Source organism: Tursiops truncatus, chromosome 21, assembly GCF_011762595.2.
Source record: "Tursiops truncatus isolate mTurTru1 chromosome 21, mTurTru1.mat.Y, whole genome shotgun sequence".
Taxonomy (NCBI): Eukaryota; Metazoa; Chordata; class Mammalia; order Artiodactyla; family Delphinidae; genus Tursiops; species Tursiops truncatus.
The window spans coordinates 20,622,346-20,648,371 of NC_047054.1; the positions used below are offsets into that span (position 1 = coordinate 20,622,346).

Here is a 26,026-nt window from a genome sequence, read left to right on the forward strand (position 1 = left end):
GCTCTAGAGCGCAGGCTCAGTAGTTGTGCTCCATACTGTTTTCCATACTGGCTGCACCAAATTACATCCCCACCAACAGTGCACAAGGGTTCCCTTTTCTCCACATCCTTGCCTATACTAGTCATCTCTTGTCTTTTTGATGATAGCCACTCTACAGGTATGAGGTGATGTCTCATTATGGCTCTGATTTGCATTTTCCTGATGATTAGTGATGTTGAGCACCTTTTCATGTGCCATTTGTATGCCTTCTTTGGAAAAAAAATATTTATTCAGTTCCTCTTCTCTCATATTTCTAGTGTCAGGTTCTATTTAATTTTTGCTTCATTTATGGGACATCATTTTGTTCCTAATAAAGTTATTTGCTGTTTCCTTCTAGTAATACCACAATTTTGTGGCTTTTTTTCTCTTTCAGGCTATTCCAGGTACTTCAGAGAAGGAAAAGGCTGGTAAGTTGACATTGGTTGTGTTTTCACTCCTACCTATTTTAGAATAAAATTCCATCTTCGTATAGATATTTTATTAAATATCTAAAATGTATACATCTTGTCAGTCTCTGGGCAAAAGTTATGGTTGAATTCCTGAAAAATAAGTTTTGCTCAAAATGTAGGAAAAAATATGGTTTTCTAGCATAGGATTACATTTTGTTAGAATAAGGTGTGTACTTCTTGTAGCATTAACTGTAACTGCAACCACAACTTTTTTCTTGAGGAAAATAATTAGATGTCATTCAGTGTACTGAGGAATGGTCTTTGGACATCTGTTGTTAATACAGTTGGCCCTTCGTATCCATGGGTTCTGCATCCACAGACTCAACAAACCTGGGTTGAAAATATTTGTAAAAACAAAAAATTCCAGAAAGTTCCAAAAAGCAAAACTGGAATTTGCCATAAAGGCAACTATTTACATAGCATTTACTTTGTATTAGGTATTACAGGTAATGTAGAGATGAAGTTAAAGTATACAGGAGGATGTGTGTAGGTGGTATGCAAGCACTGGGCCATTTTATATAAGGGACTTGAGCATCTGTGGATCTTGGTGTCCATCAGGGAGTCCTGGAACCAATCCCCTGCGGATACTGAAGGAAGACTATAATTATCAAGATTTTTAAAAATCTTAGTAGCTTATTTAGTAGTCCTAGAAAAAGTTGTACTTGTTTAAAGCTGATACCATCAAAAATATAATTGTGAAGCAATATGAATAGTTGTACTAGAGAAAAATTATAATATTTTCTATGCTTTGTGCTATGACAATAACTACTTAACAGTATTATGGGAAATGGATAAGGACTAATGAGAAATACAGAAATATGAAAAATTAGACTTGAATTGATGGAATTATGTGCTTTTTAAAAATCTTTTGATCCTCCTCAATATTGTCTTATGTTTTCTGTGTAATAATAATCATCTTTTTAAAAAACTGATTAAAGGTGCTTTACCAAACTTGAAGCATATCACTTAGCTCTTAGACGTGTGTAATTTTTGAGCCAATTTAAAAGTTTAGAGTATCATCTAAAAGGTGTCACGACTTCAAGTGACTTTACACTAACGCATTTGAGTTGATCTGATAGGATTGTTATATGGGGAATGTTCTCTGTCAAGTTCAGTGATTTGATTTTTGCTGCCAGATAGTTTTCACACACAAGTTTTCATAGTTTGTGTTCTTCCATGAGCTAAAGTGTTCTCCTCTGTTTAGGCTGTGTCTGGCCTCTTCTCTCTAATACGTTGAAAGGTAAGCCTTCAGAATAGAAGGAAAATATTGAACTGGCATCATGTGTCAGTTCAAGAGAAAAACTGCTTAGTTTATCTATGCATTGGTATTACTTGGATTAATAATATATACTAAACGAATTCAAATTACCATTCCAGAGCTCTAATACCTTCAATAATAGATGTATCAGCTATCTCATTCGGACAAGACATAAATGGTTAAGAGAGCATTTGCATCACAAAGAAAAAGAAACTTAGCCAAAGTTGTGCTTTATCTTGAGTTGTGACATTCTCTGTAATTCGCAAAAGTGGCTGCAATTTAAACAAAGTGTGTAACAGAGCAAAGTTGTCATCTTATTCCAGAAAATCAGCAAATTCTTTCATACCCCAAGGAGAAAATTAGAATAGGAATTCTTGGCTGGAGGAAAAGAGTGAGGAGGGATGGAAATGCCATTGCTTGAGGGACTGGAGAAGCAAAGACTTCTCCCTCTGCCACTAAAATGATGTCAATCTGATAGGGAGAAGCATTTCAGTTATCAAGCTTCTCTTAAAGATAATTTTATTAAAACAAAGAGCTAATTAAACAGAGCATAAATATAATGCAACCACCACTTTTTGTCATAATCCTGGATATTTTCCTCCCCAACAAAAACAAAAACATGAAATTAATTGTCACTATTTAATGATATCTTTTGGTCATTTCTATACTGCTGGGGCACAAGTTTTAAAAGTTGATAACTTCCTTTCACAGAGGTTCTGCAAGACGATCTGTGAAAGGTAGGATCCACCAATGGATATGTATGACCTAACCAGGCCCCTGGATGTCCCATCTCTGATGTTTAACCCAGGATGGGCTGATTTCTGCAGAACCTGGCTTCTGTGTATTAAAATATTAGAATGATGGAAATTTACTCCACAATGGATTTTAATTTAGATTTCTTGAGAATGTACTGATTATTTTAAGAGGAAATACAATTTTGTTTGACAATATAAATATAAGAAAGAAATGATTTTTTAATCAATGAATTTATATGTCAAGATAAAGGGTTATGTTTGAATATTTTATTCAGTTGGTAACGGATTTGCCAATTCAAAAGACAGTATGATTTATTTCAGAAAGTTTTAAAGGACCATGAAAGTCCAATCAATTTCTTCTATTTCTAAAATTTATTATGCCATATTTAAAATATTTTGAGTGTTTTATACACAAATGTGAATCTCTTTATTCCTCTTTATGAATCTCTATTTTTAAGCTCTGCTAGACAGAGGAATGGCAAGGAAGGCAGAGGACCCACTGAATCTTCTGGGGGGTTAATTGAGCCTCTAAATAGGGTTAAGCTTCATTCCCACCCATAAGGCCTGTCATTTTTTTTTTCCCCTCTGTTTTGCTAGATGAATGTAGCCTATTGTTTCTTATTAAGAAAATCTATTTTAATCTATGTGACCTCTCATCCACGCCAACTGGAACCAACTCCACCAGGCTTTGTGAAGCTCTAAACAAAATCATTTTGGGAACATTCCATTAATAATTCTTGAGTTGCAGTTGTGTGGTTGCTCCAGTGTGTGCTTTATTTATTTATTTTTTGGCTGCATTGGGTCTTTGTTGCTGCACAGGGCCCTCTCTAGTTGTTGCGAGCGGGGGCTACTCTTCATTGCAGTGCGTGGGCTTCTTATTGTGGTGGCTTCTCTTGTTGCAGAGCACAGGCTCTAGGCACACGGGCTTCAGTAGTTGTGGCACATGGGCTCAGTAGTTGTGGCACACGGGCTTAGCTGCCCCGCGGCATGTGGGATCTTCCCGGACCAGGGCTCGAATCCATGTCCCCTGCATTGGCAGGCGGATTCTTAACCACTGTGGTACCAGGGAAGCCCCAGTGTGTGCTTTAAGTAACCATCTTCTCTTCTGATCCGTGCTGCTGTGTAAATTCAGCCTAGTGGAATCATTCTGCTGCTTGTGACAAAACCCTCCAAGGGGAGACTGTTTTGAAACAGCATCCCATTGGTTCATTTATTCCACAAATACTTACTGAACAGCCACATATAGTAGGCATCATATTAGGTTTTATCAAGGAAGCAGTTATGAACAAGGCATGGTCCTTGCCTGGAAGGAACTCAAACTCTAGCTGAGCATATTTCATTGGGCCAGCGTCCCCCTTTTCCTCTTCTCAATTGAAAAATTCTTAACCCAGGTTATTCAGAAAGCTTCCCAGGAAAAGAATCAAATAAAAATATTGTTCTCAAGAAATTCTATATCGGAATGTGTATTCTCCAGATCTGAAATAGAGTCCAATAAATTTGTTTTTAAAAATCAGAATTAATCACACAAGCATCAATATGTGTAATTGTATCCAACACAGAATAATTTCATTTAACTTCCCTTATGCCACCAGAATCTGTAAAGAATGGGCCCAGTGCCACTGATATATTTTCCAGCACATCTGCTTCCTATCCATGTGGCCTTGAGCAAGTTACTTAACCTCTTCATTGTCCCATTTCTAAAGCATAAATAAAGAAGTTGCCATGTTGTTATTGTAAGGCAACAATGCTTGGCACAAAGTAGGCTCTAAAACATGGTAGCTGTTTCTTATGGTAATGAGTTGTGCTTATAACCAGTATGTGTGCAAGCCAAATGGAAGCTAGCTGTGTTACTGCTGCTCTGGTCTGCTCCAAGAGTTCTTTTTTTTACATCTTTATTGGAGTATAATTGCTTTACAATGGTGTGTTAGTTTCTGCTTTATAACAAAGTGAATCAGTTATACATATACATATATCCCCATATCTCTTCCCTCTTGCGTCTCCCTCCCTCCCTCCCATGCTCCAAGAGTTCTTAAATGCTTCCTTGGGGCACCAATTAACAGCTGAGCCAGCTGTCCATGTGGAAGAAAGAGATCACTTTCTCCAAAAGCCTCTGAGTAAGTTAATTCAGACAGAGGTCATCATAGCATAGGCAGACTTGGCCATATTGTAACATCTCTTTAGAAATTCCTAGCTCAATTAAGGTGAAATTCTCTCTAGTGAACAGATAATCTGATTTTCACAAATGGTTAGTCCCTAAGAAATGTACACCCTGAGTCCCATTTTCCTAGGACTCCCCAGCATCCCTAGACCCTGGGGTAATTGGATCCTGTCTACCCAGCTCCCATCCTCCCTCCCTGACCTCCTGCACACAGTCCTGTCAACACTGCCACCTAATCATCCCGTGTCCATTCTTTCTGCCATTGTTTTAAAGCAGCCTTCACTTTGCACTGGACTTTGAGATGGCATCCAGAGCTGTTTCCCTGCCTTAACTGATCATTACACCTGTTCACTCTCTACGCTGTCACCGAAGTTATCTTTGAAAAGCATCACCTGATCATATCGTTTTCTACTTCAACTTTTGTTGGGCCTCCTTACTAATGACAGGATAAGATCAAACTTTCCTGCTTGACGTAGCGGGCCATTTGTAATCTAGGTGTGGTATATGGTATTGGATATGCCCAGTTCACCCCTCAGACCCACCCTCCACCCTGCTTCTCCCCAGCTCTGTGACCTGCAGGCAGACCAGTGTGGGCAAAATCAATGGGCTGCCCTCCTTTCAGTTTTCCTGTCGCACCAGTGAGGAGGCCCAGCAAGAGACTGACGGTTGGGAGGACAGTACGGCTGTGAGGTTGGGTAGTTTATTCCCCGCTTGGCTTCCCGAGGAGTCACTGCTGGCCTTTTCCACCCAGGTTACCAGGTTCTGACAACCATTCTCTCCTCTTGCCTTGTGGTTCCCCTACACCTTTATCAATAGTTCTGTTACTAAACTCCCCTCAGTTTACCCAGGGTGCCATCTGTTTCCTGCTAGGAGTCTCACTGATAGACCTACCAATGTTTACTCTTCTTTCTATTCCTTTGTGTTCATTGGTTGGTTGGTTTGTCCAACTTCAGCCACAACATACAGCCACAGAACCCCTTCTAACTTTGGATCTTTCTACTTCTACGTAGATCGTGCCCTGCCTTTTTAAAAATACAGATGATAGGTAAAGATAGAGGGAGAAAGAGAGAAATGACTTATCCAAGAAAAAGAGAAGATACGGACTGTGTTTTTCTTCATCCTAAATGAATATAGTTTCATTCAATCACATGAAGGAGAAAAATATCTACCCTTATGATTTAGAATGTGTTCCCTATTGCCTAGAAGCATGTAAATTAGAAAATTAGAGTTGCATTTTAGTCACCAAAATGTGACTCTCTGAGCGTATTTGAGAAGTAGTATTAAGGAGTAATACGAAATCTCTCATTCTAAAATTAAATCATAGAACACAAATTTTGTCAGACTACATGGCAGCCCATAGAAAACAGACCACAATCATGAGCCAAAAATGGCAAATTTCTTTTTGCCTTTTCTGTCTTGAAAATTCTACTTGTCCAACAATAACACCTCCTTAATGAATTATTTCCCAGGCAGGGCTAGTCCTTGATTTTTTGGTGTTCCTAGAACACTCTGTGTTTTCAATTACAGTCTTATCATCTTGCTTTGCTGTATGTTCTCTTCTCTGGGTTGTGAGCTTTTCTAGATCAGGAATGTGGTCTTTGCATGGTCCGTAATTAAAACAGCTATTAGCACATAGTGGGTGTTCTGTAAATACACATTAACCAATTAATTATAATTATCACAAAGATGCTTTGGCTCCCATCTTAATCATTTAGAATTAACATGGTTCTAAAACTGCCCCCCCTTTATGCCTATTGCCCCCACAACTGCCAAATATCTCAGCTGGGCAACTATTTAATGATGTTATTTGGGGATCTATCACATACAAGTGTGTGAAGGGCACCATTGAGAAAGGTGACTCAGAATCCAACTTTGGTTACGTTCCTTGGTCATTTTTCCTAGAATGTTTGTTCTCCTGCCTCTAGGTTATTTTGTTGGCCAGAAAAATGTTAAAAATCAAGATAATGAATAATTATAGCCTGAAACACTTGTGAAAGATAGCTTTCAGAAGCCTATGACAGGTTCATAGTCTCTCCAAACTTTGTGTTGTGGCTAGTAAGGCAGAACATAGAAATCAAGCACTTCTTTGTGACCCGTGTGAGGGGGAAAAATAGGATTTTCATAATTTCATTCCAAGCTCCTTGTAAACATACTAAATAACAAAGCCCAGACTTGGCGCCTTTTGGTATTAATTTTCTTGGCTGCTTTTGACCACGGAGAAGGGAAATGCAGAGGACCAAAAACAAACAACCAAAAAAACCCACAAAAAACTGAAATGCAAAGACATTCCTCGTTTTCTAGTCTGATCATCATTTCTTTGATTCAGAGAATTACCAGTGTGATCTATTCAACTCTGTCATGTTCCAGTATCAATAGATCCAAAGGGATTTGATGAAAAGACAAAACTAGAACTGCTAGATTGCAGCGTTGTTCTTTGAAAGACTGCCTTATTTTATGTCTCTATTTTAGTACAGATCAGGTCGTTTTTAGTGCTGTCTCACTCACTAGCCCGTAAGCACCTTGAAAGATGGAATTTTGTTTCATTCAATTCTGTTTCCAGTGACTGGCATTATTGTAGTTGCTTGATGTTTGGGAAATGAAAGAACAAATGACATATTAAAAAAATCGGCAAAGGGGACTTCCCTGGTAGCACAGTGGTTAAGAATCCGCCTGCCAATGCAGGGGACACGGGTTTGAGCCATGGTCCGGGAAGATCCCACATGCCGCGGAGCAACTAAGCCCGTGTACCACAACTGCTGAGCCCACAAGCCACAACTACTGAAGCCTGAGCACTTAGAGCCCATGCTCCACAACAAGAGAAGCCACTGCCATGAGAAGCCCATGCACTGCAACGAAGAGTAACCCCAATCACCACAACTAGAGAAAGCCCATGCACAGCAACAAAGACCCAACGCAGCTAAAATTAAATAAATAAATAATTTTTTAAATTAAATAAATAAATAATTTTTAAATAAATAAATCGGCAAATACTTTATATGCACAATACTCCCAAAGCTAAATGTAGAATCCTATCATTCTATTGTAGGTGAAGCACTTTCTATAACTGCAAAGACCCCCAGCTGTTTTACAGGGTTGGACAGGATCTGAAAATTGTCTTTATCAGGCCAGGCTGGACTTTGGCCAGCATTCCAAATTCTTTATTCCCTTTCACCCTCAGAAAATGAAATTCATTATTTCTTTACTAATGGCTTATGAACACTCACTTATTTCATTTTTCTTAGTATTATGGTCTCTGCTTGCCTGCTTTTTTATGAGAAAGGAATTTAGGGTATGCCCACACATAACCTCTCAGTTTTTCTGAAACTTAATGTAAACTAATCCATGAAAAGTTGGCTGTGCTGAGCGGGCTGTTGAGAGGAAACACATTAGCTTTTAGGTATCAAGGAATTCATGAAAAATACAAGTAAGCTATTCTTAAATGCCAGAGATTTCGAATTCATAGGATATTTTTCAATACAGATAATTTTTAAAATCTATTTCTTAACGTTCTATTGATATTTCTTTTATTACCAAGTAGGTAAAACAAAGCTACTGTATCACCAGAACCAATCAAACATATTTCCTTTTCTTCTCAATTACATTGCAAGCAACATGAGTACACGATAATTTCTCTTTTAGCAAGTTGCAATTCAGATATTACCGGGCTTCCCTGGTGGTGCAAGGGTTAAGAATACACCTGCCAATGCAGGGGACACGGGTTCGAGCCCTGGTCCAGGAAGATCCCACATGCCACGGAGCATCTAAGCCCGTGCGCCACAACTACTGAGCCTGCACTCTAGAGCCCGCGAGCCACAACTACTCAGCCCACACACATAGAGCCCATGCTCTGCAACAAGAGAAGCCACTGCAATAAGAACCCCGTGCACCACAACGAAGAGTAGCCCTGCTCGCTAAAACTAGAGAAAGCCTGCGCACAGCAACGAAGACCCAACAGAGCCAAAAATAAATAAATAAATAATTTAATTAATTAAATTTTTTTAAAAAGAAAAAAATTCCTTTAAAAAGAACTGTTTAAAATTAAAAAATATATATGTATATATATGTGTGTGTGTATATATATACACACACACACACACACACACACACACACACACACACAAACACACATATATATCCTACCTCCTGCACTTAGAGTGGTTATCCAAAGGCGGCTGTATCTTTCTACAGCATTTAGTGATTCCTAAATTTGATTAATGTAGTCTCTTCCCTGTCAGTCTGTGACTGCCTTAAAGGCATAAACCCCACATTTCATCTTTGTCAGCCCCTCACCCAGTGTATGATCTTGCACAGAGCAGATGCTCAAGAAATAGTTCTAAATTAATCCATTTATGTGACATACCAAACAACTCATGCAGGCACTTTGTTAATCTCTGGTCTGTCAATGACCATAACTTTTCACAGTATTTGACAACCTTGAAACTTCTTCCTCGAAAAAGTCTTCTGCACATTTTGCTCCCCCATTGATCCCTTGAAAGAATGGCTTGTCAGCTTTGAAGAGGTGGCTATGAACTACCAGAACAGGCTAATAAGGCAGTTCTGCATTTCCATATTTTAACTCACATTGACCTTTTTTTTTTTAATATCTTTATTGGAGTATAGTTGCTTTACAATGGTGTGTTAGTTTCTGCTTTATAACAAAGTGAATCTGCTTTATAACAAAGTGAATCCCATATCTCCTCCCTCTTGCATCTCCCTCCCATCCTCCCTATCCCACCCCTCTAGGTGGTCACAAAGCACCGAGCTGATCTCCCTATGCTATGCGGCTGCTTCCCACTAGCTAGCTATTTTACATTTGGTACTGAATATTTGTACATGCCACTCTCCCACTTCGTCCCAACTTACCCTTCCCCCTCCCCATGTCCTCAAGTCTATTCTCTATGTCTGCATCTTTATTCCTGTCCTGCCCCTAGGTTCTTCAGAACTATTTTTTTTTTTTAGATTCCATACATATATATAGCATACGGTATTTGTTTTTCTCTTTCTGACTTACTTCACTCTGTATAACAGACTCTAGGTCCATCCACCTCCCTACAAATAACTCAGTTTTGTTTCTTTTTATGGCTGAGTAATATGCCATTGTATATATGTGCCACATCTTCTTTATCCGTTCATCTGTCGATGGACACTTAGGTTACTTCCATGTCCTGGCTATTGTAAATAGAGCTGCAGTGAACATTGTGGTACATGACTCTTTTTGAATTATGGTTTTCTCAGGGTATGCCCAGTAGTGGGAATGCTGGGTCATATGGTAGTTCTATTTTTAGTTTTTTAAGGAACCTCCATACTGTTCTCCAGAGTGGCTGTATCAATTTACATTCCCACCAACAGTGCAAGAGGGTTCTGTTTCTCCACACCCTCTCCACCATTTATTGTTGTAGATTTTTTGAGGATGGCCATTTTGACCAGTGTGAGGTGGTACCTCATTGTAGTTTTGATTTGCATTTCTCTAATGATTAGTGATGTTGAGCATCCTTTCATGTGTTTGTTGGCAATCTGTATATCTTCTTTGGAGAAATGTTTATTTAGGTCTTCTGCCCATTTTTGGATTGGATTGTTTGTTTTTTTGATATTGAGCTGCATGAGCTGCTTGTTAATTTTGGAGATTAATCCTTTGTCAGTTGCTTCATTTACAAATATTTTCTCCCATTCTGAGGGCTGTCTTTTCGTCTTGTTTATGTTTTCCTTTGCTGTGCAAAAGATTTTAAGTTTCATTAGGTCCCATGTGTTTATATTTGTTTTTATTTCCATTTCTCTAGGAGGTGGGTGAAAAAGGATCTTGCTGTGATTTATGTCACAGAGTGTTCTCCCTATGTTTTCCTCTAAGAGTTTTATAGTGTCTGGTCTTACATTTAGGCCTTTAAACCATTTTGAGTTTATTTTTGTGTATGGTGTTAGGGAGTGTTCTAATTTCATTCTTTTACATGTAGCTGTCCAGTCTTCCCAGCACCACTTATAGAAGAGGCTGTCTTTTCTCCATTGTATATTCTTGCCTCTTTTATCAAAAATAAGGTTACCATATGTGTGTTGGTTTATCTCTGGGCTTTCTATCCTGTTCCATTGATCTATATTTCTGTTTTTGTGCCAGTACCGTACTGTCTTGATTACTATAGCTTTGTTGTATAGTCTGAAGTCTGGGAGGCTGATTCCTCCAGCTCCGTTTCTCTTTCTCAAGATTGCTTTGGCTGTTTGGGGTCTTTTGTGTTTCCATACAAATTGTGAAATGTTTTGTTCTAGTTCTGTGAAATATGCCATTGGTAGTTTGATAGGGATTGCATTGAATCTGTAGATTGCTTTGGATAGTATAGTCATTTTCACAATGTTGATTCTTCCAATCCAAGAACATGGTATATCTCTCCATCTGTTTGTTTCATCTTTAATTTCTTTCATCAGTGTCTTATAATTTTCTGCATACAGGTCGTTTGTATTCTTATGTAGGTTTATTCCTAGGTATTTTATTCTTTTTGTTGCAGTGGTAAATGGGAGTGTTTCCTTAATTTCTCTTTCAGATTTTTCATCATTAGTGTATAGGAATGCAAGAGATTTCTGTGCATTAATTTTGTATCCTGCTACTTTACCAAATTCATTGATTCATTCATCCCTCTATGCCTAGTTTCTGGAGGGTTTTTATCATAAATGTGTGTTTGAATTTTGTCAAAAGCTTTTTCTGCATCTATTGAGTTGATCATATCGATTTTCTCCTTCACTTTGTTAATATGTTTTATCACATTGATTGACTTGCGTATATTGAAAAATCCTTTTATTCCTGGGATAAACCCCACTTGATCATGGTGTATGATCCTTTTAATGTGCTGTTGGATTCTGTGTGCTAGTATTTTGTTGAGAATTTTTGCGTCTATGTTCATCAGTGATATTGGCCTGTAGTTTTCTTTCTTTGTAACATCTTTGTCTAGTTTTGGTATCAGGGTGATGGTGGCCTCGTAGAATGAGTTTGGGAGTGTTCCTCCCTCTGCTATATTTTGGAAGAGTTTGAGAAGGATAGGTGTTAGCTCTTCTCTAAATGTTTGATAGAGTTCGCCTGTGAAGCCATCTGGTCCTGGGCTTTTGTTTGTTGGAAGATTTTTAATCACAGTTTCAATTTCAGTGCTTGTGATTGGTCTGTTCATATTTTCTATTTCTTCCTGGTTCAGTCTCAGAAGGTTGTGCTTTTCTACAAATTTGTGTATTTCTTCCAGGTTATCCATTTTATTAGCATATAGCTGCTTGTAGTAACCTCTCATGATCCGTGTGTTTCTTCAGTGTCAGTTGTTACTTCTCCTTTTTCATTTCTCATTCTATTGATTTGAGTCTTCTCACCTTTTTTCTTGATGAGTCTGGCTAGTGGTTTTTCAATTTTGTTTATCTTCTCAAAGAACCAGCTTTTAGTTTTATTGATCTTTGCTATTGTTTCCTTCATTTCTTTTTCATTTATTTCTGATCTGATCTTTATGATTTCTTTCCTTCTGCTAACTTTGGGACTTTTTTGTTCTTCTTTCTCTAATTGCTTTAGATGTAAGGTTAGTTTGTTTATTTGAGATGTTTGTTGTTTCTTGAGGTAGGATTGCATTGCCATAAACTTCCCTCTTAGAACTGTGACACTGACCTTATTAGTAGAAATATTTATTTGTCATTTTCAATCTCCCCTGAAGAAATACAATTTAGGAAAAGGCCTCTTTCTATCAGTTTTATTTACAAAGCGATGCAACTTTCATTTAGTTTGAAATCATATCTCATCATATCAGATCATCTGATGCCTTCAAATATTTACCTTTATAGACTGCCCAGTTTGCAGTTCAGTTATTTTTATTATAGTTTGAATATATACACAAATATGTACCCACAAGTTAATTGTACATTAATTCTAATTTCTTCAGAGAGGTACACTTACTTTGGAAAAGTACCTATAACTAGGTATTACTTTGACCTGTCTGAGTATGAAATGACCTAAAATTCTGCTGGTGTGACTGTACTTTCTTTCTCTTATTGACCTTCCATTGGTTTGAAGGGCTTTGATTTGTGTTTCTGTAGGCAAAAGTTTGAGCTCAACATCTCTTCCAGACTGATCCATAAACATTTGTGTTTTAGAATTAATATATGATTTTGAGATATGATTTATCTAAGCGGGAAATCTAAGACAGTAATTAACAACCATAACAAATTAACCAATGCCCAAGAAAAGGCTGGTACCCATATTGTTGTATGCAGGCTGTCCAGAGCACCAATCTGGCCATTTCAGGAGAATGGATTATGAATACAAGAAGCTATTTTGTCCTGACTACTGTAATTAGGTAGAAATGATCTTATAGAATTCTACAAGTGATGTTTAAACAAAATGGTCACCAAAAGCCCACACTCGCCCACAAAATTGGGGTTTGCTTTTTGTTTTGTAATTTTTCTAACCATTGAGCTTCCCCAGAAAACACATTCCAGTGACTCCCAACTGCTAATTTTGTAAACTGTTTCTTTTTTCTTCCAATTTTGAGATATAATTGACATACAACACTGTGTATGTTTAAGGTGCACAGCATAACGACTTGACAGAGATACATCATGAAATGATCCCCACAATAAGTTCAGTGAATATCCATTATCTCATAAAGATACAAAATAAATAGGAAAAAAAAGTTTTCTTGTGATGAGAACTCTTAGGATTTACTTTCTTAAAAACTTTCATATATAACGTACAGCAGTGTTAATTATATTAATCACGTCGTACATTACATCCCTAGTATTGATTTATTTTATACCTGGCAGTTTGCACCTTTTGACCACGTCCATCTGATTCCCCCTCCCTGCCCTTGGTAACACAAACCTGATCTCTTTTTCTATGAGTTTGTTTGTTTGCTTGTTTGTTTGTTTTTGAAGTATATTTACCTACAACACTTTGTTAATCCTGGTGATAAACTTCTTCTTAAAACAAATGTTAAATCAGTCTTTCCTATGGATTTAAGGAAGTAGATAAATGGAGGACAACACAGTACACTTCATCATTTCTTTATCTACCTTTTTAAGTCTATGGTCTTCTATATATTTATCCAGACGTTTTCCCTGCTGTGCTGTGATGTCCTGAAAGGCAGACATTTTCCCTGCACCTATGTAGTGCCAGCCTCTTAGGAGATTTTTGACGTAGTGTTTGTCAAATGAATGGTGGAATGAATAATAATATCAAACATTTACTCTGTGCCTGCACTTTTCTGAGCACTTTATAGATATGACCTCATATAATCCTCTAGCAACCATATAAGGGAGACATAATGTTTTCCACGTTATAGAGATGAGGAAGCTGAGACTCAGGCTTCCTAAAATAACCAAAGTCACCCTATGGCCAAGGCAAGATTCAAAGCAAGCAACACAGGCTAGAGTGCTTGCTCTTAACCACTGTGCTGTACATAGTGGTTTAAGTGCCAAGACTCCTCAGGCTGATGAACAAATTTTTCCTTAATCAGACCTTTCCCTTCCTTTCCAACCTTATCTCCCATCCTCCCCTAACTTGCACCTTCCGCTGTAACCATGGTAGCAGCCTCGCTTTTCTCCTGAATTTGCTTCTGCATAACTTGACCTTTGTTCCAACTGTTTCCCTTCTAGAAATTAACTCCCCCATCCCCGAAGGTCTCATTTGGGTCCCACCTTCACCCTGAAGTCTCCTATGACAACTCCTGCTCATGATAATTTCATATTTTTTGAAATGATACATCTATAGCATATATAGTCTATACTGGTCGTTTTCATTCTTAATCACATGTGGATTGTCATTGTCCATTGAGTGTGTTATTTGTCTCAGCCTTGCCTCCCAACAGTCTTGTCAGCATCCTTTTAAAAAGCACTGGGACTTCCCTGGTGATGCAGTGGTTAAGAATCCACCTGCCAATGCAGGGGACACGGATTCGAGCCCTGGTCTGGGAAGATCCCACATGCCACGGAGCAACTAAGCCCGTGTGCCACAGCTACTGAGCCTGCGCTCTAGAGCTGGCAAGCCACAACTACTGAGCCCACGTGCCACAACTACTGAAGCCCACATGCCTAGAGCCCATGCTGTGCAACAAGAGAAGCCACTGCCATGAGAAGCCCATGCACTGCAACAAAGAGTAACCCCTGCTCGATGCAACTAGAGGAAGCCCACATGCAGCAACAAAGACCCAACACAGCCAAAAATAAATAAATAAATAAATAAAAGCAATCATTAAAAAAAAATGTAAAAACACTTGGTGTGCACAAAAGAGGAGATTATTGAATTAATAGACTTTATTTTTTAGAGCAGTTTTCGATTCACAGAAAAACTGAATGGGAAGTACAGTTCAAATTATATGACCTTCTTTTAAAGTGAACTACGGACATAGTAAAAAGATCAGGAGTTGCCAGGGGTTAGGGAAAGTGAGGCATGAATCGATGGAACACAGGATTTTTAGGGCAGGGAATCTACTCTGTGATGCTTTAATGGTACAGCATGTAGGCTTTTCAAACTGGCTTCTTTCACTTACACATATGCATTTCAGGTTCCTCCATGTCTTTTCATGATGTAATAGCTTGTTTCTTTTAAGTACTGAATTAACATTGCTTTGTCTGAGTATACCACAGTTAAAGGTGCTTATTTAACACATTTTTAGTGTAAAAACTTTTTAAACTCATTGATCATAAAATATATTACACAGTCCACTTTTGTTAACTTTTATCCTTTCTTCTTTAGGCAAAAGTAACTCTCTTCTCTTAACCGTTGATCATGATTTCTTCATTTCTCTCCTTCGGAATTCTCCAAGTTTTTAAAAGAAAAATACTACTACTAAATATGTTATCAACAGCTGTTATTTGCTGTGTACCTACCTTGCCATCTCTGAGATGCTTCCTCTGCATTATCTTTAGTACACACTAAGCTCCACAGTACATGACTCTCTCTTGCTCCAAAGCTGATGCTTTTTCTACCTCTTCCTACCTAACAGCACCATTGATTCTAATAAAAGTATGACCAAAATTAATAAAACTGTAATAATTCATATAGTTTATATGATCTACATATTTCTGCCCTTATGCCTTTGCTCCTGAAGTTTAATGTCCCCCAAATACTCTTCTATTATTTTTTTCTCCAAATCACACGCTTCCTTCAAGGATTCGCTTGAGGGCCTCTTTTTGCCCAAGGCCTCCTCAATTGCTCTTCTCTTGGATGAACCCTTCCTTTGAGTCAGACAGATTTCACTGCTCATTTTATCTTCTGCCCTGGAAAGGGGCAGCCTATGTGCACTGTGACCCCCCTATCCTAACCCATGACCAGAGTCCACTGGACTGGGGGCAGGCGGGTGGGGTGAGGGGCACATGTGACTCAAGGTCAGAGAAAAACTGAGTGACCTGACAGGTGGACAGTCTCCTTCTCTCTCTCTTTCCCTCCTCCTCGTCCTCTTCCTCCTCTCTCCCTCTCCCTCTCCTGCATATTATAATCCAGACAGACTCAATCAACCTGCAACAAGTGCTTTGGCTGAAAGTTCACATATAGTGTTAGGTGGAGTCATAGAGAAAACCATTCTGCAAAGAGGAGTGGGATAATGGGACAACTGAGCCAATAAAGTAAAGTTAGAGACAATGCAAACTAGAGAAAGAGATGGAAAATTTAGCTGCATCTGTCCCAGTGACTCCCTAGGTGTCAGCTGCAACTCTCAGGAGGTCCCTACCCCACACCTGCAGGGTATCTCTGTATCCTCACGCCTCAGGCTTTTAGTTAGACCTAACATGAAAGAGTTCCTTGCACTCAGATGATTAGACATCCTTCTCCAAATTCCTATTGAATATAATTAGTATCAAAAATAGTCTGTCATTTAATTTTACCTGTCTTACATTATTTTCTGCTTCATATATATATGAAGCCTTCAAAGTATGTTATAATCAGCCACAGTGAAGAACCATGGCATATTTTGGTCTCCTGTTTATAGTTTACTCTAAAAGATCTAACAAGAACTACATATATAGTGGATGTTCAATAAAATTATAATTTTTCACAGTTATACTGCCTTTTTAGGCCACAGAACTATATCACTACTTTGTAATTACCTTTCAGCCCATAGAACATGTCTCCCCTCTTTCAGCCACCCTCAACCACGTCAACACCATCATATCTTGTATTTACCTTTTGAAATCACTTAACGTCATCCTGACCATGCCATTTGGTTTTTAATGTGCATTGTAAGTTGTTTGAGTCAAGTGCTGTTTCCCTCAACAATTTCATATTTTCAGTAGACTAGCTTCACATTCTCTCATTCCACCAAATGTAATTAGTAAGATATTAAATAATAAGAGTTAACAATGTAAAACCAAAAGAGGAAAGAATACAACAAACAAATGATCAGGGAGTGAGACAGTTGATACATTTTTTAAAATAAGCTGCCTTTAAAAGAAAAAAGTCTGAATTCTACTAGACTTACTTGTATTTTATGACTTAGCACTTTTTTATTTTAAAAAGTCACCTACGTTTGTGGGATGTGGGGGCATTTCTATGACTTTTTTTCCCCTAAGACCACCAATGACTGCATTCCAGCTGCAATGAGGGAAACAGTAGCTTTCCTCTGTGCAAAACAAAGTTCAGCCAGGTGACTGGAAGGGGGGATATAAGGATTTTCTTATTTTGTGACTTTGGTGAATCGAGGTGCCAGCTTATTTATTATATCATGAAACCGTCATTGTTTTGTAATATTTTTGAGCACCAAATCTGGGGGCCTTTTAAAAAAAGTCTGATGTGTGGCCCTGACTCTGAGACGGCAGTCATCGCTCTGCAGCTAATCAGGAGCCATGCTTCCAGATGGTCCCTGACAGCAGAACATAAACAGAGCAGTGACCCTGCCATCCTCACATGCAGGCAGCGCCCTGGCCTTCTGTGATGTGGACACAAGGACTGTGACAAAGAGACGTTAGAAATGTCTTTCGCAATGGAGATATCCGACACACAGACAAATACCTTCAGGCGTTCCAAAGGCGCTCCCATCTGGAATGGAAGCTAGTTTTTAAAAAATAACTGCAGATCACAGATAGCAAGACTTTTTCCTAGAGGAAACAAAATATAAAATTTCAGCAAAGGAGGTTTAGTTAGATTACATATAGAAATTAGAAGGAAGCCTTTTTTTTTCCTGGTAGAACTTAAGTGAGCCAGGCTGACAGCACAGATCCATAGGAAGAATTCCACATCTGGAAAATCTTTGCTGCATCTGTGGTAGGTTTCCAGCCTCTTGCTCTTTCTTTACCATTTCCCATGACTTCAGCTTATCTCCTTTCTGTTTTCTTTAGTGAAATTATTTAACCCTTAGGGGTTTCAGGTTTTTGTTTTGTTTTGTCTTTAAGAGGAAGGAGAGCAAAGGAATACCTCATAATGTTTTTGTGATTCTCTAGAATTTAGCCTGGTTTATATTTGTTTAAGTGTCTGCATAAGTGATATAGACGTTAAAAAATATATATGTGTCTGGTCAATTCTATGGAATTATATTTTAGAAATACCTTAGGTAGACAGTGCTTTGATTTTTATTTTAATAGATTGAATACTGGTGTTAATCTTACAATTTGGGAGTCTTATTTTGTTTGCCTCAAATAATAGATGTTAATATCATAGAGCACAAAGAAATAAAGTTACATATTCGTATCATAGAACTCATTTATACCATATTTAATATAATTAACAATAATAGTTATGATTGAATCTCACTGAATCCCCTCCTAAGCCTTAAAAATGTTACATGGCTTAGATGTTTGGATTTTCTTTTCTTGTCTGTCCTTACACTTTCTCTTAGGAGTCTCATCCAAATAAAGATATGTCTGCACACTCTCCAGCCCTAGTTACTCAGCCAAACTACCCACCTCATTTCCAACCGCCCCTGAGACTCCATCACAGGAATGCCCACACTCTCCACATCCTGCACTTTCTACTTCAGTGTCTTTGCTAATACTGTTACCTTTTCCTAAAATTTCCTTTTATACTATCTCAAATTTCTGTATATACCTCCTCTTTGAAAGCTTCCAAGATTTCCACTACTCTGAAATGAGCCCTTTTTCCCGGAACTCTCAATACTATATTTGAAGTGCCTTTTATGCCTTTTGTTATGATTATTAGGGCTTATTTTTTCATATTATATAATAAAATCCATGTCTGATTTATCTTTGAATGTCTTATACATAAAGAACATTTATAAATTTTCTGCTTGAAAGAAAAATGGAGTTTTTAATTGAAAGTAAAAGCATACTCTCTTAATGTAAGATTTGTTAAAATGTGCCTCAAATTTTTCTAGAATATTTGTTTTAAAATGCAGATACCTGGATTCCTCCACGCTTCCTGAATCAGAGTCTCTTAGGCCCAAGAATCTTCAATGTAATCTACTCTCCAGGGAATTCTTATCCACACTGAAGTTTAAGGATCATTGCTTAATGTCAATGAAAGCTTCCCATTTATTCTTCTTCCACATGCATATAAATTTCATTATGCACTTCAGAGTTTGTACTGCATAACAAAATCCTAAGGCTTAAGAAAAATTATCATGACACTGAAAGACTAGAGAAATGTCATATTTTATAAATATAATCAGAAATATTTCTGAATGTCTATTTTTACCAAATAGTGTGCAGGGCTTATAAAACTGTTTAAGACACTAGCGTCAGAGAGCTTATGGTAAAGGTGAGAGAAAAGATACACACATATGAGAAGTTGATTGAACAAGCAAAGTAATCAGAGATGCCCTATTGTGTCATATAGTTTCACATATTTGCCACTAGCCAGCCTACTCATTGCCTAATCAAACAAAAATAACAGCATTTTAAAGCAGTGGAAATAATTCCAGATGCAGACATGATAGGAGGAGATAAAAAGAACAATGACTGCAATGAGGAGCTAGAGGTCCTGGTTGTTCCCTCACTCACATTTGATAAGGAGATGTTTATCTGGACCAGGTTCTTGTTTTAGATATAAATTTCTCTACAGCCCTACACCCCTCTCCTCCTCTCACAGAGCTGACCTTCATCTTGGAATCTCCCAGCAAGTATTAACAAGCACTCCATAACAGGAATTCCAACCACTGTGAGATGGGGGGGTATTTGGAGGTGAAGAAATAAACTGTGCAGTGGTGACTCTGAACAGTCAGATGACAGAAGGCCTGGATGACTTAAGGAAAAGGAAGAGATTTCAGGAGTGAAGATGTTCAGAGAGGGAAATGGAAGAATGACACAAACAAACATACCTTATTTGCAATTTTGGAATCCTAGAAACAGCCCAAGTGACACTGAAAAATCACTACCCTATATTGCTGACAACTGATGTAAATATTATAATTATTTAGTAAGTCTACAGTCTTCAGCTTCCCCTCAGTGAACCCTATTATCCCTACTCCAGGTTAATCCAAGTCCAGGCAAATGTCAGCCCATTCTTACCCTCTTTCTCTCTCTTCCTTCCACCAAAAAGCTGAGGGCCAGGGTTAAAGGAGGGGAAGGACTGGGAACAGGTGATGTCGATATATCTTGCTTTTCCTGCCTCTTCTGTTTAGTTGGCTCAGGATTTCCTTGTTCTAGACCTTGAGGACACATCCCTTGAGAATGCCTCCAGGCTGCTGGGCAAGATGAGTAGCAACAGCTAAGTGGTAAGAAAGTCAGGAGATTCTAGACATTCAGCTGAGAGAGGTCACCTGGGCTGGAGTGATCCAGAAAGGATCTGGGGGAACAGAAAGCTGTGAAAAACTGGAAAGGACGATCTGAGCCATTCCTAGGCAAGGAAAATGGTATTGGCAAAGTTAGGCTAGTGGGAATGCACAAGGCACCATGATGCAATGGTGCAGCCCAGCCAGCAGGAGCACGGAGTTTGTGTTTGGAAGGAGAGAAGATTGGAAAAATGGGATGAGTCCAGACTCCAACAGACCTCAGAGAGTAATTATAATTTTCACTAAGAATAGTCAATCTTTTAAAATTAATCAGTGGTATTAACCCAGCTGCAAAGATCTAGACATCCTTATTCTTAACTCTTTATTAAGCAGTTTAGAAAAAGAGACAGAAATGGTTTTCAATGATGAGCTACAATACCAGAAACCCATTAGATAGCAACTGTAGTCACTATTGAAGAGGACTTTTAATATGTCTACATCACAGTGGATTTAGTGAAGAGGTTAGAAAAAAGTCAGAAGATTTTGAATTATGTTTTTGTTTTGATGATACACTTTTGAAACTTGGATTCTGCTTTATTATAATTCGACCATTGCTCATGATAATAAATAACAAGTGACACCATTAAGATAAAAAAGAGATAACATATGAATTTAGAGAACTAAAGAAGAGAGCTGCTTCTAAAGATTTTAGAGCAAATCATCCTCCTAAGAAACGCTAACCATTTCCTAAAAACTAGCTAGATTAAAAGGAGGCTTACTTTAAAACAATCATATTTTACACTAACTGACAAAATCGCCTGATCTGTTTCCTACCATCATCCATCCTCTGTTTTTCTTCAAATATTTCAGTTTTGGATGTTCTTGCATCACCGATGATCTATAGTCTTGGTGGTAGACATGAACCACTTACTCTGCGTGAAATTTCCAAAGGCAAAAAATACTTCCATTTCCTTTAATGTTTTTTTTCAATTTCCAATTTGAGATATTAACAATTCTTCCCATGTTGCTTTATTTGTAAGCAACAAATAGCAAGAAATGTGCAAATACTGACAATTGTTTAATTCAGCGGCTGATTAAACACTTCACAAAACAGTGTTTTACTTTTTCTCTCTATGTAGATACAAGATAGCTGAAGTATCACCCCCTTGAAATACTCAAGCAATCATTTTCTTTAGATGTATTATACATACATTTAGAGCAGGGTTTCCTAAACTATTTATGGTGACCAACTGTTTTTCAATCTCTCATGGACACATATCATTTCAAAATATAATGAAAAAAAGAGTGCTAGAAAAATAAAATTGGGGGAAAAACACAAAATAGAAAAAAATAGAAGCCAAAGTATGTTATCATTAGATTCAACAGACATAGAATTACTCTGTCAAACTACTACAGCTGTTTCTAAATGCTTCCTCTTTATTTCTGTGCTCATCTCTGACCATCTGTCCAGACCCTGACCATCTGGACAGATGGTCAGAGATGGCCACACATTGTGGCCACTGGCCACACATTGAATAGTCTCAGAGACCAAGAAGCCCAAGGCAACAATGAGTGTGAGGGAAAGTTAGGGTCAGAACTTCCCAAGTCTCCAATTCATGTTTAGGGAAGCAGTGCAGGAACAAACAAAAGAAAAGGAATTTGTCCAAAAGAAGAACTTGCTAAAAACTCCACTGCCCTTCACCATCTTCTTTTTTTCCTTTAGTGGGGACCAGCTCAACCTTCACTTCAGATGCCCCTTTTCAGTGAAGTTTGCACACTGTCATTTCCTGTACAGCTTAATTTATGCAAATGATTGCTAATGTTCATCTCCCCTAATTCTACCATTTTTTTTCTCAAGGCTTTTCTTTTTTACTTTCTTCTTCTGACTTGTCTTTCTTTAGCTTTTTGTAAGCCAGTCAGAAGAGTAAGAGTTTCACTTTTTTCCTTTTTTCTCTCTTCTTATTTAATATGTTCAAGAAGAGATTTTTGGCTTATTTTTTATCAGGAAGAAACCATATGTTCTTTTGCTGACATTGTTAGAAAAATGCCTGTTCACTTAAATAAGCATTTTTAAAAATTCCATTAGGTACGCTGAAAAGGAGTATATGGCCACACAATTAGGATATATTATATCCTAATATAATAGTGCAATTCAATAATAAACTATCATTATTGAGTTGAAATGTTTTTATTGTTTTGGTTACTAACATGCCATACTAATAACACTGCATGAAATGATACTAATAACTATTCATAGAGTAAGTCTTTCATGATACTATTCAAATCCATTTTATTATTGATCACATCTGAAGTGCCTTATTATAATTCTCTTATATAATTTGATCTAATAACACAGCACTGGGAATGTCATTTCTGTATGTACATACTCCAAGACAGTGATCATTCTCTAAGCAGCAATTCCCTACCCACCTCTCTGTGAAGGCGTGTATCTGATTTTCAGAGAATTCAGAGTTCTGATGATTTGCTTTTGTCAGAGAATTTTCAGCAAGATCAAAATTTGAATACTGAGTTTCTATTTCCCAATTCTATCACCTCCATATGTTCTGCAAAATGCTTGTTCACAAAATCCACTGATTTTTTTTCAGTTGGATAGTTTCTTTTTTGCTCTTTTTGATTTGTAGAAGCGCTTTATTTATTATAGATAGTAACACTCTATTGGTTACTTATGTTGCAACTATTTTCCTGTTTTCCAATTTGGTTTTTTTCATTACCCTCAAAAAATCCCTCAGGTACTTTATAGCATATCTCACCCCGCCTTCACCCCCATTCCTAAACTCTGGCAAGCCCATCTCTGTCACTATAGTCATGCCTTTTGTAGAATTACCTATAAATGGAAAAAGGTGCTATATATATTCTCATACAAGTATTGTGTAAACACATATTACTATTTCTCTTGTGTTATACCCAGAAGGGGAGTTAGTTGGTAAGGGCATATTTAACTTTATAAAATACTTCCAAACTATTTCCAAATTGGTTAAACCATTTTATATTCCCACCAGCAATGAAGAAAAATTCCAGCCGCCCCATATCCTCTCCAATACTGTACTTGGTATGGTTAGTCTTTTTAATTTTAGTGTGTAGTGGTATTTCAATATGATTTTAATTTTCATTCCCCTAATGACTAATGAAGTCAGTCATCTTTTCATGTACTTATTGGCTATTCATATATCTGCTTTTATAAAGTGTCATTTCAAAACTTTTGCCCCTTTGTTAAAGTCTGGTTATTTGCCATTTTGTTATTGAATCATAAGCGTTCTTTATATATTCCGAAAACAAATTCTTTATTAGATGTGTTTTGCAAATATTTCCTCCCAGCCAGTGGCTTGACTTTTTCTCTTCTTTGCAGTGTTTTTAAAAGAACAGAGGTTTTTGTTCCATTTTGTTCTCTCTCTCTCTCTCTCTCTCTCTCTTTTTTTTTTAATGATTCATACTTATTGAGGCCTAAGAAAGCTTTGTCTAACTTAAAGTCACAAAATTTCTTCTACAAGTCTTAGAGTTTTACTCTTCATATTTAGATCTCTGGCTCATGGTCCATTTAGAGTTAATGTTTAAGGTGTGAGGTAAAGGTGGAGGTTTATTTTTTCCCATATGGTTACCCAGTTGTCCCAACAACATTATTGAAAGAGATTATCCTACCCCATTGTCTTCCTTGGCTTTTTTATAAAAAATCAACTGAACATGTAGTATGGACCTATTTCTGGAATCTTTATTTTGTTCCATTGGTCTATATGTCTGTCCTTAAATCAGTATCACCCTTCCTTGATTACTGTCAATTTATAGTAAGTCTTGAAATCAAGTAGTGTAAATCCTCCAAAATTGCTCTTCTTTTTCAAAATCTTTTTGGTTCATTTAGGCCCTTTGTATTTCCAAATAAATTTTAGAATCAACTTCTCAAGTTAAAAAAAAAGAACCTTATGGAACTTTGGTTGATTCTGTGTTGAATCTATAGATGATTACAGAGAGAAATGATACCCTAACAATGTTGAATCTTCAAATTCATGAACATGGTATATCTCTCTATTTATTTAGGTCTTTAGTTTCTCTCAGCAATGTTTTATAGCATTTAGTGTACAAGTTTTTGTATACATATTTGTTAAATCTACCTCTAAGTATTTCATATTTTTTAATATCATAAATGATATTTATTTTAATTACAATTGTTCATTGCTAGTATATGGAAATACAATTGATTATTGTATATTGACCTTGACTCTTGTGACCTTGTTAAACTTACCTTTTATTTCTAGTTAATCCAACTAGAGAGTAATCCATTTTATTGATCTTTTCAAAGAAACAGATTTGATCTTCCCCATTGTTTATCCATTTTCCATTTCCATGATTTCTGCTTTTATCTTTATTATTTCCTTTCTTCTGCTGGCAGATCCAGAGGAGCCATTTTTCTGCCACTAACTTAGCCCCACTACTGAGGCATGACTCTTTTGGGGATTTCACCCAGTGCCCCAGATTACACAAGGTCTCTTCATGCCAGCTGGTGGGAACAGAAACTAATCCTAGCCTTGTGTGACCAGGAAGTTATCTGCCTACTGACTTCCAATACCTCTTTCCTCGGCTTGGGAGAATTCCTTCTTACACCTGTGCCGATCAGTATTCAGTCAAAGCTTTGGGGAGATCCCCCTGCAGATCTGCAGAGCTCACTCTCTATGCCGCTCCCTTTGACCTGCAAATTCTAGCTGCCTCAGTCTCCATGAACTCTGATCTTTTTCACCTCAAGACTGCCAGGTTATGTTTGGTTTTCCTGTTTCTACTCTGTGGCCCAGAAACTTCTCCCAGGCAGTAGGTTGGGGCAGTATAGCTCATCTATTTGTTTTTTTTAACCTTCTTTCAGAGATTACAGTCCTGCATTACCTATTTTACATTTTCTGAAAAACAGTGTTTTGTATTTGTGTGTGTGTGTGTGTGTGTGTGTGTGTGTGTGTGTTGTGTTTATGAGCAGGATCCCTTCATGGACAAAAGCTAAGTCAAACTGTAAAAGAGTTTTTTTACAAAAACATTCAAGCCTGTTAGTATTGGCAGTGTTTTGGGTCTTGTCACAATATATGACATTTATTGGAAGGGTGTAATCAATAGGTTATATTAACATAGACAAATATTTGGATTCCTATTTCATCTGACTTTGAAATTATGCCTGAATGTATATGCTTGATATACCATTCAGCCATCATCCAAAATTGCTTTTGATTTTATTATTAGTGTAGCATGTAATTTGAGGTTATTGTTGATTGTTATAATCCAGAGGATAATCCTATCTGGCATTCTTTACCGAGATTTGTGACAGTGGACTTACATAAAGGTAAAATAAAACATTTGAATATTTTATTTATTTCTCAGAAGGAAGTCTTATAATTCAGAATCAGCAAGAGGTTATTTTTTTTGTCCCAATCTCAATAAAAATATACATAAAATAGCTAGTATGAATTGAAATTAATACAATTTAAAAGCAATTCAAGTAGTCATAATATACTTCTGAGTAAGCAGAGAAATCACTGTAATTCTATGTCATAATGCTAGACTCCTTTAATTAATAACATACTGGAATTTTACACTGAAGAATGAAGGATAGGAAACTAAAAGGATAAAAGGAAGAATTTTAAATTAAAAGAAAATGAAGAATAAGAAAAAGGAAATCATTTTCTCTGAGGTTTTTACTGTACCTAAAATTTATGGTACCATTATTCCTATTCCTTTATAAGGAAATATAAATTATAGATGTATTATTTCTT

At 37.2% G+C, this 26,026-nt stretch overlaps 1 protein-coding gene across 5 annotated transcripts in view; it reads left to right on the forward strand.

The window, feature by feature from the left end:
- DLC1 (DLC1 Rho GTPase activating protein) overlaps positions 1 to 26,026 on the forward strand; it is a 402,792-nt gene that overhangs the window by 193,870 nt on the left and 182,896 nt on the right. For all 5 annotated transcript variants that reach the window (XR_012328985.1, XM_033848777.2, XM_073798643.1 and 2 more), the window contains exon 5: positions 413 to 446. Coding sequence is in view for 4 of the 5 variants with exons in the window: in XM_033848777.2 (XP_033704668.1) it covers positions 413 to 446 (34 nt within the window). In the remaining variant the exon portion in view is untranslated. The remainder of the gene's footprint in view (positions 1 to 412; positions 447 to 26,026) is intronic.